Source organism: Mizuhopecten yessoensis, unplaced genomic scaffold (genome assembly GCF_002113885.1).
Source record: "Mizuhopecten yessoensis strain PY_sf001 unplaced genomic scaffold, ASM211388v2 scaffold716361, whole genome shotgun sequence".
NCBI classification, from domain to species: domain Eukaryota; kingdom Metazoa; phylum Mollusca; class Bivalvia; order Pectinida; family Pectinidae; genus Mizuhopecten; species Mizuhopecten yessoensis.
Window position 1 is genome coordinate 2,442,646 of NW_018480078.1, and position 16,365 is coordinate 2,459,010.

General features: G+C 36.3%; 1 protein-coding gene across 2 annotated transcripts; it reads left to right on the plus strand.

The window, feature by feature from the left end:
• The first annotated feature begins 3 nt into the window (after positions 1-3).
• LOC110443904 (N-acyl-phosphatidylethanolamine-hydrolyzing phospholipase D-like) lies at positions 4-10,425 on the plus strand. 2 transcript variants are annotated; one of them, XM_021488362.1, is made up of 6 exons: positions 4-90; positions 1,279-1,501; positions 2,815-3,888; positions 4,429-4,577; positions 6,946-7,060; positions 8,547-10,425. In XM_021488362.1, exons 2-6 carry the CDS (start codon positions 1,280-1,282, stop codon positions 8,655-8,657), a joined length of 1,671 nt encoding a protein of 556 aa, XP_021344037.1. In that variant the 5' UTR covers positions 4-90; position 1,279; the 3' UTR covers positions 8,658-10,425. The 2 variants fall into 2 exon arrangements, with proteins under 2 accessions (XP_021344037.1, XP_021344038.1); XM_021488363.1 differs by having other exon boundaries at positions 2,815-3,303.
• The last annotated feature ends 5,940 nt before the right edge of the window (positions 10,426-16,365 follow it).

Here is a 16,365-nt window from a genome sequence, read left to right on the forward strand (position 1 = left end):
CGAAAATTCCGGAAGGAAGCCTACTTTCGGTTTGCGTCAGATCTGAGGTCGAAAAAGGGACGTCCGCTTACGCAATAGCAGACGTCTTTGGTAAGTTAGAGCAAAATTATTTTTTCCGTACATTTTATTGTCATTTTCAGTGAACACTGGTACTAGTCAATCGTAATCTTTCCTTTACCAGAATGGTAGTAAGAAAGGGGGAGCTAGGGTCATGCCCAAAGACTAATCCATACTAGATAATCAAAGTGTCACACGGCGAGATACGTTTGACAGGCGCCGCGTAACGTCGCAGCCGGCAAAAATCGTATCAGATAGAATAAAGACCGTTTAACTAAAGGGAAATTCCCTACAGCTGATGCTTGTAAGGCAACCTAACCAAGTTCAAGTTCAAGTTCTTTATTCACCAAAAGTCTTAAGACTTATACGTACAAACTAATCATGATACATTGTACATGTATATATGTTATAGGAGAGTGACTATAAGCATACAACTGCAAACTAAACAAAGAACATAATACAAAAGCACAAAAATTTATAAATACGTGTAGCTAATTAATCAATTTCGCCGCTTAGTGGCTAGATATAAATATTTACCTAGATTTGACAACTCTTTGACATTATTTACAGATAAAAGTTGGACAAGTTTGTAAACAGAGGGACTCTTATAATAATACTTCTTTATATAACCAATGCACATCTTTTACACTGGTATTTTTAGTGGAAAAATGGAATTCTGAAACCAAATTCAACTCGCCAAAATATACACGTGCAGTTCCTAAATCTTGTGGATGATACAGACTTAACTCAAATGGTCCATGAACCCACGGAATTCTAAGTCTGTGATGAACCAAACTAGAGTTAAAAATCCTTGACTTAGTGATTACCAACAATCCAAACCAAAGCCAACGAGGTTATGCCAGGTTTATCTGACCACGACATTGTCTTTGTTGATACCTATATATGTACCCCAAACAAAATCATCCAAAAGCCTTGAAATATCACACTCTATAGAAAAGCTCGGTGGGAAAATATGAAATCAGACTTAAATTCTCTGCATGACCACCGTATTAATAGTGTAATAGGAGAAAGAGAAAATATAACGGCAAGACCGGGGTTCGAACTCTAGACGGATACTCTACAAATTGAGCTACCTGGTCACCAACAATTGACCCAGTCTAGTTCCGCTACAATATAGTAACAAACCTACAGAAGAAATTTGGAAAATGTTAAAAAACACCTGTTCTATTTAACTTAACATCCAATCATTTTCTTTTTCAGAATGACTGAAAACATGGCCTCCGTGGATACAACTGAAAACATGGCCTCCGTGAATACAACAGACTCAAGAATAAACAAAAGCACAAGGACTAAGCCCTTATGTACCAATGGTGTTTACAAAAATCCCTGGAAGACATGGAAAGATCCTGATTTTGTACTTAAATTTATGTATAAAATGTTAATAGCTGAGAAAGACTGCAGTAATATTCCATGTAAAACACAAGTAAGGGTTTTTTTGTGACTCTTTATGACATAATTGATTGAGGGTGAAGTGTCTTATGTATCAACATTCTCCTTGACAATTTTTTTAGAACAGATTTTTCATTTACACCCCCCCCCCCGGTGTCTGTTGATATAAAATGCACAGCATAATAAAATGTTTCACCTTTCCATATAAGCAAAGAGACCATCTGTTTAATACTGAAGTCAAAGAAGCAAGCATGCTCATCTAATACTCTTTCCCACACATGTATACACACCTATCCACCTCCATTCAAAGTGAATATATACTGAATTCCAAATTTCACGAAGAAAAACTTGTAATTTTAAGGTCAGCATGCATATACATATTTTTGTATATATCAAATTCATATTGCTTTATTTTGTATCATTTACGCCTTGCATCAGTAAAACCAATTTTCGCCCAGTGATAATTTTGCCCTTTACATTTGATGACTATGTTTATGATATCTCTTACTACTGTTTGCTGTAATGATAAATTCGCTCTAATTGCGGAGGGTAAAAAAGGCGAAAAAGTAAACTGTGTTGAACATTTCCTTGAATACAGTTGTAAAAGATGTGGATTAATTAGGTTGTCTTACAAGCGTCAGTTGTGGGGAATTTTCCTTAAGCTCAGCGGTAGAGCATCGGGCTGGAGAGGCAAGGGTCGTAGGCTGGAGCCCCAGCGACGGCACTATCTTTATCACTATTTCTCGTCCTATTACAAATCGGTGCCGGTGACCCTTCCCGTTCAAAGTAGGATAACCATTGGCGGGGAGTCAAATAACCTGGGTTGGTGTTTGAAAGAAGGGGGGAATAGTGTAAAAGATGTGGATTAATTAGGTTGCCTTACAAGCTCAGCTGTGGGGGATTTCCCTTTAGCTCAGTGGTAGAGCATCAGGCTGGAGAGGCAAGTGTCGCAGGTTCGAGCCCCAGCGATGGCACTATCTTTATCACTATTTCTCGTCCTATTACAAATTGGTGCCGGTGACCCTTCCCGTTCAAAGTAGGATAACCATTGGCGGGGAGTCAAAGAACCTGGGTTGATGTTTGAAAAAAGGGGGGAATAGTGTAAAAGATGTAGATTAATTAGGTTGCCTTACAAGCTCAGATGTGGGGAATTTCCCTTCAGCTCAGTGGTAGAGCATCAGGCTGGAGAGGCAAGGGTCGCAGGTTCGAGCCCCAGCGACGGCACTATCTTTATCACTTTTCCTTGTCCTGTTACACAGTATTTTTGTCCTATTTTCCTAAAATGATGTCATGACAAATATACATTAATTGTTCAGTCTATTTGAATTGTATTTTTCTTTGGAACAGGAACTGGACAAACATTTACCAGTCCTAACGCCTGAGTTTGACCAGTTAGAGAATCCACCTAATTCAGGTGTCCAGGCCACATGGATAGGCCACGCTAGTGTACTGGTCCAACTGGATGGTATCACCGTACTGACCGATCCAATCTTCAGTGACCGATGCTCCATGGTTCAGTGGCTAGGACCAAAGCGATACCGCCCTCCCCCCTGCAAGGTTGATGATTTGACAGTTCTGGATGCTGTGGTGATAAGCCACAACCACTATGACCATCTTGACCACGGATCTGTGGTCAGTCTGAACAGAAAGTTTGGGGACAAGTTGTGGTGGTATGTTCCCATTGGAACAAGGCAGTGGATGCTTAATACCGGGTGTAAAAACGTTGTGGAACTGTCATGGTGGGAGGAACACCAACATTCTCCTAACCCAAACATAATGTTTGCTCTGACCCCAGCACAGCACTGGTGTAAACGGACGGCTACAGACACTAATAAGGTAAGTAGGTGTCAGTTTGGTGTGACAGCTACAGACACTAATAAGGTAAGTAGGTGTCAGTTTGGTGTGACAGCTACAGACACTAATAAGGTAAGTAGGTGTCAGTTTGGTGTGACAGCTACAGACACTAATAAGGTAAGTAGGTGTCAGTTTGGTGTGACAGCTACAGACACTAATAAGGTAAGTAGGTGTCAGTTTGGTGTGACAGCTACAGACACTAATAAGGTAAGTAGGTGTCAGTTTGGTGTGACAGCTACAGACACTAATAAGGTAAGTAGGTGTCAGTTTGGTGTGACAGCTACAGACACTAATAAGGTAAGTAGGTGTCAGTTTGGTGTGACAGCTACAGACACTAATAAGGTAAGTAGGTGTCAGTTTGGTGTGACAGCTACAGACACTAATAAGGTAAGTAGGTGTCAGTTTGGTGTGACAGCTACAGACACTAATAAGGTAAGTAGGTGTCAGTTTGGTGTGACAGCTACAGACACTAATAAGGTAAGTAGGTGTCAGTTTGGTGTGACAGCTACAGACACTAATAAGGTAAGTAGGTGTCAGTTTGGTGTGACAGCTACAGACACTAATAAGGTAAGTAGGTGTCAGTTTGGTGTGGTAGTTGCAGAGACCAATAAGGTAAGTAGGTGTAGTTGTCTGTCCCGTGTTTTTTCCTTACCAAAGTTATGTTCCCCGCGATCCGATGTTTGGTTTTCACAGGTTTTGCTATACATACCCTGTAATTCACAAAGATGTACTGTGTGTATATAATATTATGATTATGATGTTTTTGAATACATGTGTACATGTATATATAATACCACATTTATTTTAATATTAAAATGCTATTATTTATGAATCATTGGACCAAACTGTCGTTATAATTTATATATCTGTATACAATACCATATTATAATGAACAGTATACCTGGGTTGCAATATTTTATCACAAATGTATTTAATGATTTGTAGATTTTATTAAAGAAGCTACATTCAAGGACAAGAGATCAAAACATTCACTCTTGAATTTATTTTACCAAACTGGAGTAATTTGTACCGTAAGCGTTTCTGGATTGTTGAAACACCCGTAAAGTAAGGTTCCACTTTACTGAATATTGTTGATTTCCTTTTTAGGCTCTGTGGGGAAGCTGGGTCGTTAAAGGACCTAAACACAGCTTCTTCTTCGCTGGTGACACAGCATACTGTGAAGGCTTCAAAGAAATAGGGGAGGAGTACGGGCCATTTGATCTGTCTGCAATACCTATTGGTGCATACGCACCACGGTAGGTGATTTCTACCACATTTTACCTCATAATAATTAATGTGAAATATTTTATTTGTAATAATGTTGGACATGTATCTCTCCTGAGACAGCTGGTTGTCGTAACCAAAGACAGCTGGTTGTCGTAACCCAAGACAGCTGGGTGTCAGAATCCTAGATGGATGGGTGTCAGAACCCAAGACAGCTGGGTATCAGAATCTTAGACAGCTGGGTGTCACAACCCAAGACAGCTGGGTGTCACAACCCAAGACAGCTGAGTGTCACAACCCAAGACAGCTGGATGTAAGAATCCTAGATAGATGAGTGTCAGAACCCAAGACAGCTGGGTGTCACAACCAAATACAGCTGGGTGTCACAACCCAAGACAGCTGGGTGTCACAACCCAAGACAGCTGGGTGTCACAACCCAAGACAGTTGGATGTAAGAATCCTAGATGGATGAGTGTCACAACCCAAGACAGCTGGATGTAAGAATCCTAGATGGATGAGTGTCAGAACCCAAGACAGCTGGGTGTCAGAACCCAAAACCCAAGACAGCTGGGTGTCAGAACCCAAGACAGCTGGGTGACAGAATCTTGGACAGCTGGTTGTCATAATCTTAGACAACTGGGTGTCAGAATCTTAGACAGACATGTGTCAGAATCTTAGACAGAATTGTGTCAGAATCTTAGACAGCTGGGTGACACAACCCAAGACAACTGGATGTCAGAATCTTAGACAGCTGGGTGTCACAACCCAAGACAGCTGGGTGTCAGAACAAAAGACAGCTGGGTGTCAGAATCTTAGACGGATGGGTGTCAGAACCCAAGACAGCTTGGTGTCAGAATCTTAGGCAGCTGGGTGTCATAATCTTAGACAACTGGGTGTCAGAATCTTAGACAGATGTGTGTCAGAATCTTACACAGATGTGTGTCAGAATCTTGAACAGCTGGGTGTCACAACCCAAGACAGTTGGGTATCAGAATCTTAGACAGCTGGGTGTCACAACCCAAGACAGCTGGGTATCAGAATCTTAGACAGCTGGGTGTCACAACCCAAGACAGGGGGGTACATGGTGTTACCAATGTCCATTCTGTCCATTTCTACTCCATCACAATTCATCGTCACGATGCTGCCAACTTCACCTCTTAAACTTCATGTCTTAGAGTTAAAACAAAGATGAAGTCAAGGTCAACGTTTATAGATCAACCACAGGGCTTAGGGTGCAGCATTCATGCCTTCCAGACGTTTTCTAGTTTCTCTATACCTTGACAAAACAATGCATCTTGCATCTCAGTTTAAATAAGAGTTGTCCCCCCTTCATACTCCCCTGGTTAACTTATTCACCCCTGAAGGACATTTGAACTCTTCCAATTCAAAAGTTGGCATAGTTCATTATGGAATTTAAGGGGTGAATGAGTTAACACAACATTGATTATATCAATCACTCGGTTTCCTATTTGTTTCATCAAAGATTCATTAAAATATAACAGATATGTTACTTCAGACCCTATAACATTTTATGGACTGCACAGTCTCTCATAAAAGGAAAGTGGATGTCAGCTTAGAATCAGTCGATTGACTATTTTGATGATTTACTAATCCAAAACGTTTTTGTTGTTACATTTTAAACATACAGAAATATGTAATAAAGGTAAGTATAATAAAAGACCACTGTACATATGTTATCTATATCTTTGAACAGAACTTGCATCTACAAAAGTTAACTACAACAAATACAAATATAAAAATTCATACTGCTACATTGCTACATTAATTTTGAAATATTTCATGAGTGATTTAACTCTGAAGATTGTATCAAAAAAAGAAAAACAAAATGCTTGCAACTCCAATCATGTATCCATATTTAGTAGTCTGTCAATGAAATTCCATTTTTGATTTACAATATGCTGTTTTTTATTTGAATATGTACCAAGTCCACACTCTTCTACTTTTTTTTTATAAAAAAGCTTGTGAGTTTTCCATTCAGTAATTGTTCAGTCTAATCCAAAACTTGCTATATTATGATCATGATCAGCCCTGAAATATTTTGTATTTTTACTGTTTCTATTTATAATGTTACACTTTTTTTATTGTTCTTTAAAACTTAAAATATTTAAATATTGAACAGAATAATGTGACTTTTATATATCATTCAAAAAAAGAAGGAAACACAAATCAGTTACACTTAACTTTAAAAACATTTATTAAGATCATATCTTTTGTATATTTCTATAGAGTATGGCATTATCGATACTGCATAATTTCGTTTTGCTATGAGATCAAAGTACCTTTTTTATTTTTGTCATTCAGATATATTGTATATGATTCGTCACAGTTTTAAATTGAGGAAAGTGTAATGCTGCACGAAAAATTTGATTCTTCGTACAGGTCAGTGATGGCAGCCCAGCACGTGGATCCAGCAGAGGCTGTACAAATCCACACAGATGTCAAGTCAAGGAACTCCTTAGGGATCCACTGGGGAACCTTCAAACTTACATATGAGGTAATCATTGACAGAGAGACTAAGGGAAATGTTATACTAACCTTACATTATATATAGAGATTGAGGTAATCATTGACAGAGAGACGAAGGGAAATGTTATACTAACCTTACATTATATATAGAGATCGAGGTAATCATTGACAGAGGTTTGTCGATATTGAAAATAAATTAGGCAATCTTTTATACCGAGTTACTCAATGTAATCTTTGCGACAAAGGGAAACTAAATATATATTATGCTGTATAATCTACCAATGTAACCTTTACGACAAAGGGAAACTAAATATACATTATGCTGTACAAAGAAAACCTAAATATATATTATGCTGTATAATCTACAAATGTAACCTTTACGACAAAGGGAAACTAAATATACATTATGCTGTACAAGGATAACCTAAATATCTATTATGCTGTATAATTTGACTAACCATAGCAACAAAAAACAACTAAATATCTATTATGTTGTCAATCTACAAATGTAACCATAACGACAAAAAAATACTAAATATCTATTATGCTGTATAATTTTACTAATGTAACTATAGCGACAAAGAAAACCTAAATATCTATTATGCTGTATAATTTTACTAATGTAACTATAGCAACAAGGATAACCTAAATATCTATTACGCTGTATAATTTTACTAATGTAACTATAGCAACAAGGATAACCTTTATATCTATTACGCTGTATAATTTAACAAATCTTACTATAGTGACTAAGATAACCTTAATATCTATTATGCTGTATAATTTGACTAATGTAACTATAGCAACAAGGATAACCTAAATATCTATTATGCTGTATAATTTGACTAATGTAACTATAGCAACAAGGATAACCTAAATATCTATTATGCTGTATAATTTGACTAATGTAACTATAGCAACAAGGATAACCTAAATATCTATTATGCTGTATAATTTGACTAATGTAACTATAGCAACAAGGATAACCTAAATATCTATTATGCTGTATAATTTGACTAATGTAACTATAGCAACAAGGATAACCTAAATATCTATTATGCTGTATAATTTGACTAATGTAACTATAGCAACAAGGATAACCTAAATATCTATTATGCTGTATAATTTGACTAATGTAACTATAGCAACAAGGATAACCTAAATATCTATTATGCTGTATAATTTGACTAATGTAACTATAGCAACAAGGATAACCTAAATATCTATTATGCTGTATAATTTGACTAATGTAACTATAGCAACAAGGATAACCTAAATATCTATTATGCTGTATAATTTGACTAATGTAACTATAGCAACAAGGATAACCTAAATATCTATTATGCTGTATAACTTCATTAATGTAACTATTGCAACATCCTCAATATCTAGAATAGATAGTTAGGTGAGCGTAACCCCTGGATATTGAGGATGCTATAGCGACAAAGAGAACCGAAATATCTATTATGCTGTATTATCTAACCTTGACACAACTTCTTTCTTCATTAATTTAGTTTTATCTGGAACCACAGACTAGGCTGCCTGAAGAACTGAGGAAAGCTGACTTGTCTGAGGACTGTTTTGTAACTTTAAAACATGGAGAAACCAGAATATTTGGGGAATAACTTATTAATAATAATAGTAATGAAATCTCACCGTTTAAACTTGCTTCCTTGTTGTACGTTTCATTGTTACATTTTGATAAACTATGTGATCTATGTATCAATGCTCGTCCGTAGTGTCAGCCTCAGGGACAATGTTTTGTTTTAAATGCTGTGATAATAAACATAGAAAGCTACCATGTCATTATTGATTCATAGATTATTATACCTGCTGACGGTTTAAACAATGCTGTTGTTTTTCTATATCCATGCTTCGACCAAAGTCTGGGGTATATAGTATTCACCCTGTCTCGCCTGTCCGTGCTGACCGAGGTTTCTGGAGCATATCTCAGCCATGATTGGGCATCTAACTTCGTTTATAGATACGTCATTTGAAGGCTGTATGTTACATCCTAAAATGAGGTGACTGTGACCTCAATTTGACATTTGTCCTTGACCTCAAGTTCTTAAATAATGGTTTTCAGAGCATTTGTCAGCTGCTTTTTAATGAATGAGCATCACACTTTGTATGTAGATACATCATGGGGATGTGGTGTGTAACACCTGAAAACGAGGTCACGGTGACCTCAATTTAACATTTTTCCTTGTCCTCAAGTGCTTAAATAATGGTGCATATCTCAGCCACTGTTTCATGAATGATAGGTACAACATGGAAAGGCTGTGTGTTGCACCCTGGAACGAGGACACTGCGACTTCTTTGACCTTGACTTAAGTACTCTAACACAGTGTAATACAGGTTTCTGCAGCAAAGCTCAGCCGCTGTTTCATGAATAGATTTTGAACATTGTAGATATTTGGGGAGGGGGGTTTCCATGAAGTCCAATCATGGAGTTAATTTAATCTAGTTTTTATTACTTTTACACCATATCGCTAACATCCATTTGGACTGGAACACGTTTTAGTTTGATATGTTTTCATTTGTTAGACATACCAAATCAATTTTTAAAACTGTTTGAAGCATTATTGATTTTTTTATGCTAGTGACATTACTGTACAATGTATGAATTTGGTGTTTGATTCATTCGACGGATGGATGGACAATATGTTTTATGTAAAAAAATGATTGCATTTAAGAATCAAATTATATTCACTTACATACATAGTAACAACATATACTGTAAAAGGGATTTTTTTGCTGATTTCATAATTTGGCAGTTCTGGTATTCTGTGAAAAATACACTCAACAAATTTAATGGCAAATCAAATCCATCCCTACCCTAATATACCACTAGACCAGAAATCTTTGAAATATTGATCCCCCAAAGTAGACAATTTTAGCAAATCAGCGAAATTTAACCCTTTCACCCCTAGGTAACTTTAGTAGACTACCATTCATTGATCTGGATGAGTCCATTATGGTCTACAGTGTTGAATGGATTAAAGACTGAACTTTTTTTTTTCGCTTTTGTTAATGTTAGAACACTGTGTTGTTTATTGTCAAAACAACATTTGTCCAATATTTCATATTTTGGTCAAACCAATTTTCAAGATGTGATTTGGCTAAATGGTTAACACCAGCCTTCTCATAGTTGGCAAGGATTCTGTCCCCAATGTCTTCATTGTATGAAATGTTTTCAAAGGAAGCATTTTAATTTTTATTTCGCCCACACAATTCCAGTACCCCAAGTGGAACATAAAATGATCTGAGGTGTGTGCTAGTGTCTTTAAATGAGGTGAAACTATGGGAAAAAAATGCTTTTAAAAGCATGGTCCCATCACAAAACAAAACACCGTCCAATACACCTCTAGCACAACAACAGACACACACACACACACACACACACACACACACACACACACACACACAGGTTTTACCCCGGTGGCTAATAGGACCAATAGTATGTGTCTGATAAGGCAGCTGAGAGCTCCAGTGAGGTCCTTCATACTGTATAGAGCTACATAATGTAATTGGTTCTGTTGTTTAAATTGATTGTATGAAATGTATATCTGTATACCGCAAATCACAGTATCTAGACAGGGCACTGTATCAAATGTTTAGTGATACATGCAGAGACGTATATACCTCTCTGATACATGTAACGAAATCATGATATTTTTGTGTATTCAGACAAACATTTGAAATAACTCTGCAAGTATTTTTTAGTTTGAATTTTAATATTTTTGTCAATGTTATAAATAGACTGAAGATTTATATTTATCTATGTCCTTTGTTGAGGGCACTATATCAAAGGTGTTATGTAGTGATACTTTGTTGAGGGCACTATATCAAAGGGGTTTTGTATTGATACTTTGTTGAGGGCACTGTATCAAAGGTGGTTTTTAGTGATACATTGTTGAGGGCACTATATCAAAGGTGGTTTTTAGTGATACTTTGTTGAGGGCACTATATCAAAGGTGGTTTTTAGTGATTCTTTGTTGAGGGCACTGTATCAAAGGTGTTTTTTAGTGATACTTTGTTGAGGGCACTATATCAAAGGTGTTTTGTAGTGATACTTTGTTGAGGGCACTGTATCAAAGGTGGTTTTTAGTGATACATTGTTGAGGGCACTATATCAAAGGTGTTTTTTAGTGATACTTTGTTGAGGGCACTATATCAAAGTGGTTTTTTAGTGATACTTTGTTGAGGGCACTATATCAAAGGTGTTTTTCAATGATAATAACAATATTTACAATTTCTTTTCTTGTGTGTTTGTATTAAGCCAAAAATTTTAAATCCCTCTGCAAGTATTTTTTTTAGTTCGAATCGCATTCTTATTTGCAATTGAAGTTTGATATTTATTAATATTCGATGTTGACCACTTGCTGTCACAGAGGAGACAGCTCAAATTTACAAAGGACACTCAGCAACACAGTTAACTCGTTCACCCCTGAAGACACGTTTGAACTCTTCCAATTCAAAGGTTGGAATAGTTTATTATGAAATTTCAGGGGTGAATGAGTTAGAAGAGCCCTACGGATAGGGACACGGTTCAGAACCCTTTATTTGCTCTCTTGGCCTAAAGGACTTGTGAGCTTAAACTGTGGCGAGCTTAATGGCAAAGACATTGAAGGTCTGAATTAACAATTGCAGATCTGTCAGGTTTAACCTCTGAAATGTTACATTAAAAAACATTGACAAACCAGTTGGAATGGTCCCGTGCTGGTGGCTGAGAGTCAGAGTCAAAAAGGGGAAATACACAATACATTGCAATAAGTGACCATTTGATGGATTTCCTGTAGGTGAATTTCTGAATACAGATATATGATTGTGTTTGTATTGTTTATTTATATTTTAACCCAGGCATAATGTTGTTTGGGTGTACATGTATAATATGCAATAAAGTTTTATAAATATTACCACAGAAACAAAGTTTATCTTATCTTTTTACAAAGCAATGCATTGCAGATGATATTAATACCCTTGCAAAAGGAAGAGATCAGAAATGCTAAAAGTATAGAGCAACTGGGGGCCTGTATTCATGAAACCGTACTCATGCTCAAACATGCATTTTGTGCTCAAACTGACTTTCTTGTAACTCACTTAAATCATGTCAAACGATCAAAAAGTCAAATGTGAACATTGAAAACATTATTTGGCTTCAAGTCTTCAAGTTTTTCAAAATGATTGACATAATTATCTGTTTTATTAATAATTTACAAACGGTTCAAGAAATTGGGCTTGAGCACAAAATCCATCGCTTGAGCATGAGAACGGGTTCATGAGTACGTGCCCAGGTCTATGACGTCAACTATTCTAGTTATATAAATAGTAAAGATTGAAATTCTGAGAAAGCAACACAAACAATATTCAATAATAAATATGATGCAAAGACCTTTATCTAAATCTGCATCATCTTTTACCTCAGTTATAGTCCAAATTATTCTGACGTTTTATCGACTTTTTTTATATCGGTCTGGCGTCGATTAACGTCAGACGCCAAACGTCTTCTACACTATCGCACTTTCCTCCCCGACTTGACAGTCTGCATCCATTTTTCAAATAAGCTTACATGCGTGCAACATTCCGATCTCCCAGACAGACAGGGTCATGTACAAGCTTTGACATGATCTTTTGAGAAGCAAAGCTTTTCAGTGGTCAGGTCAGAAAAAATAAGCTTTTTCATGAATGATATTGCACTACACTGCCATGGTTACCATGAGCCCATCAATGATTACATTCGCTTTCTTTTTGATTGAGATCTAGAATAACCCTGCATGTGTTCAATGACCTGTACCTGGATCATTGATGAATGATACAAAACAGCAGTGAATTAAAAATGACAATGCTTTTAAGTTAATATTGCTGAAGCCAATGCCCGATGCAGCCACGTTGCCTATTCCAACCAATTCTGTGATAGTTTGTTCCCAGTTTTAATTTCGAGGTCATGGGTTCACAATTCCAGTCTTGCCGTGCATCTTTTTGATGCCTATTTGACCACATCCTCGATATCCAGGGGTTACGCTCACGTTCGCTCTGTGTAGAGAGCGAAAGTGAACGTAACCCCTGGATATCGAGGATGATGTGACCAATCCTATGATACATTTGCGAAAATACAAACTTTCAGTAAAGCACAGTATGGCTTCATTGAAGGCAGATCTACGGTCACAACTTCTAAAGGTCATGGATGAATGGACAGAAATCTTGGATCAAGGAGGATGTATCGATTTTATTTATTGTGATTTTATGAAAGCATTTGATAAAGTTTCCCATCGACAACTAATCCATAAACTGGTAAAGTAAGGAATATCGGGGAGGTTCTCCTCTTGGATAGCAAAGTAAGAGTCGTCGTGAATGGAGAAAAGTCGTCGGAATGGAACCATGTAATAAGTAGCATACCGAAAGGGTCAGTTTATGACCACTTTTATTTGTAATTTATATAAATGACATGCCTGATGTAACAAGACCCAGATGAGGAAGATTGTAAGATTTCACAACTGGATCTATTTTCTCTCCAAAAGTGGTCAGAGGCTTGGCATCTCCGTTTTCATCAAGACAAATGCAAAGTGGTGCGCGTGGGTCACTCCAATGTTAATCAAATGAAGAACACCGTTAAGGAAAAGGCAGAACTTAATCTTTGAAAGTTGTGAACTTCGAAAAAGATATCGTTGTCATCATAGACAATAAATTATCATTTGATAAACTTATATCTGAAAAGGTAAATAAAGCTAATTCCATTATGGGAGTTCTAAAAAGAACAATGGAATATATGAACTTGGTGAGTTTTAGGTTGCTATACACATATTTAGTTAGACCACACATTGAATACGCGAATCAGGTTAAGTGCATGGTGTCCTCGTCTCGAAAAACACATTGAAACAATAGAAATATTCAAAGTCGAGCAACAAAGCAGTTACATGTACCTGGCCTAAAAGACTTATCCTATAAGGAGCGGTTATAAAAACTAAAACTACCAGCACTAGCATATAGAAGATCCTTGGGATTCTTGTGTATGTACTAGAAAGTCTTAAGGTAAAACGTGTATTTGATCTAGAAGATCACGGTGATGAATAGTCCGAATTATTCTGACGTTTTATCAACTGTTTCATATCGGTCTGTCGTCGGTTAATCGACTACAGACCGATATAAAAAAAAAAGTCGATAAAACGTCAGAATAATTCGGACTAGGTGATAAAGTACACTATGGGTCAGTGTCGGGCTACCTCAGTCCAGTATTTCGATTTGTACAATATATAGAACGGAAAATGCCGCAAGTCCTTTCTGGGTTAACCTACGTGAATCTATAGATCGAGCTTTAGATATTTCTCCAAATCTATTAATAAATGGTGACTTAAAATGTAGATATGCTCAGAATTACCCCAATGCATATTTTGTCTGACATAATTTCGACATACATTTTTACAAATGTTATTTTCAGAACCAACTAGATTTGGCCCAGGTAGACAAACCCTTCTTGATCCGATCCTTTTATCTGACATGTTAAATAGCATTGATGCATCTGTAGTAAATATAGACAGAAATATAAGTGGTCATGACGGTAGTCTTGTTTATATTGAAATACCTTTTAATACGAAACCTGTTTTGAAGAGACACGTTTGGCTTTACAAACACGCCGATTTTAATAAATTTAACCAACTTATATCAAATCATGGTTGGGAGGGTGATTTTTCAATGTGTGATTCAATTGATGCAGCATGTGAAAGTTTTACAAAAACATTTTTAGTTTTTGCAAATATATGTTTTCCTTCTAAAAAAGTAACTGTGAGACCAGACGATAAGCCTTGGATGACGTCGGAATTACGTAAAAACATTAGAATAAGGGACCGTTTACGTAAAAAAGCTAGATTAAGAAACATTTTTGAAGATATCAAAATGTTCAAGACACAGAGAAATAAAGTTAATAATATGAAAAAGCATGCTCGTTTAAAATTTTACGATAGTGTTCATGGAATTAGTGAGCAATACTCTTCGACTGATGCAAGGTCGTACTTCAACCCTGGTAAAACAGAGGTTTTGTTTATAACTAATTCCGTAAATCTAAATGGTCAACTTGATCTTATCCTTGGTGGTGAATTTTTAAATTTTACTGAAACACATAAACACTTGGGTGTTGTTTTCAATTTAAGTGGGAAATGGTCTGATCATGTCAATTATGTTAACAATTCTGTGATGAAAAAGATAAATGTACTCAGGAAGTTAAAATTTATTCTTAATAGGAATACTTTGTTGAAAATGTATATCACTTATATTTTACCGGTGTTTGAGTACGCCTGTGAATTGTGGGATGGATGTACTTTTAACAAATCGGGATTATTTGAAAAGGCTCAAAGAGAAGCGATACGTATCATTACTGGTCTTCCGTCATATGCAAACAACTATTACTCCTTATTTTCTTAACGATCTCTTACCACCTACGGTTGCTTTTAACAATCCCTATCCACTTAGAAACAAAGATGATTTTATCGTTCCAGATCATAGACTTTCTTGTACACGCTCTTCTTTTTTACCATCTACATTACTTTCTTGGAACGGGTTGGACGTGGAAACATGATCTTCTCCTTCGCTTTTTACTTTTAAATCCGCTATTTCACATCCAGTTAATCAAAAAACACCATCCTTCTAGAGTTTTGGAGAAAGAAAATTTAATATATAGCATACAAAGATGAGGTACACATGTCGTCCGTTAAATTATGACCTTTTTAGAGTAAATCTGACCGAGAACTCTGAATGTATTTGTCGAAACCCCTGTGAGAATGCCAACCACTTCTTTTTCATTATATGTCCTCGTTGTAATATACAAAGACGTTCTCTTCTTTCAAATATCAGTGATTTAAATCTGGATGTTGTCATTGATATAAATTCACTGCTAATAGGAAATGAAAACCTGTCGGTAGAAGTAAACACTTCAATTTTTAGAAATGTGCAAAGTACATCAAATCCAGCCAAAGGTTTAGTTAATGTGATATGACATTAACTCATCATATTTATATCTGTTGTATTATTTCATTTATTGTATGAAAAAATGGCATTCATTTTGATCAAATTAGGCTATTTCTCAATTTATGTAAAATTTATTGTGGATAGGGCCTTTTTAATGTTGATATAACTTGTGCCTAATCCGTTTGCTTCATTTATACAATAAAATATGTTTAAATAAAAAAATAGAAGATCCCGTGGGGACATGAAAGAGGTTTACAAAATATTGTCCTGAAAATATGACTGTGGGCTCCAAGAACTTTCTTTTCCTGAGAATTTTCTTTAAAAATCATGTATATTTACAATTTTCCCCAATTTCCACCCACTTGGACCCCC

Coding starts and splice junctions, on each gene's coding strand:
- LOC110443904 (XM_021488362.1), top strand. CDS start 1,280: ATGACTGAAAACATGGCCTCCGTGGATACAACTGAAAACATGGCCTCC. Junction 1,502..2,814: donor ATATTCCATGTAAAACACAA/GTAAGGGTTTTT, acceptor TCTTTGGAACAG/GAACTGGACAAACATTTACC. Junction 7,061..8,546: donor CCTTCAAACTTACATATGAG/GTAATCATTGAC, acceptor TCATTAATTTAG/TTTTATCTGGAACCACAGAC.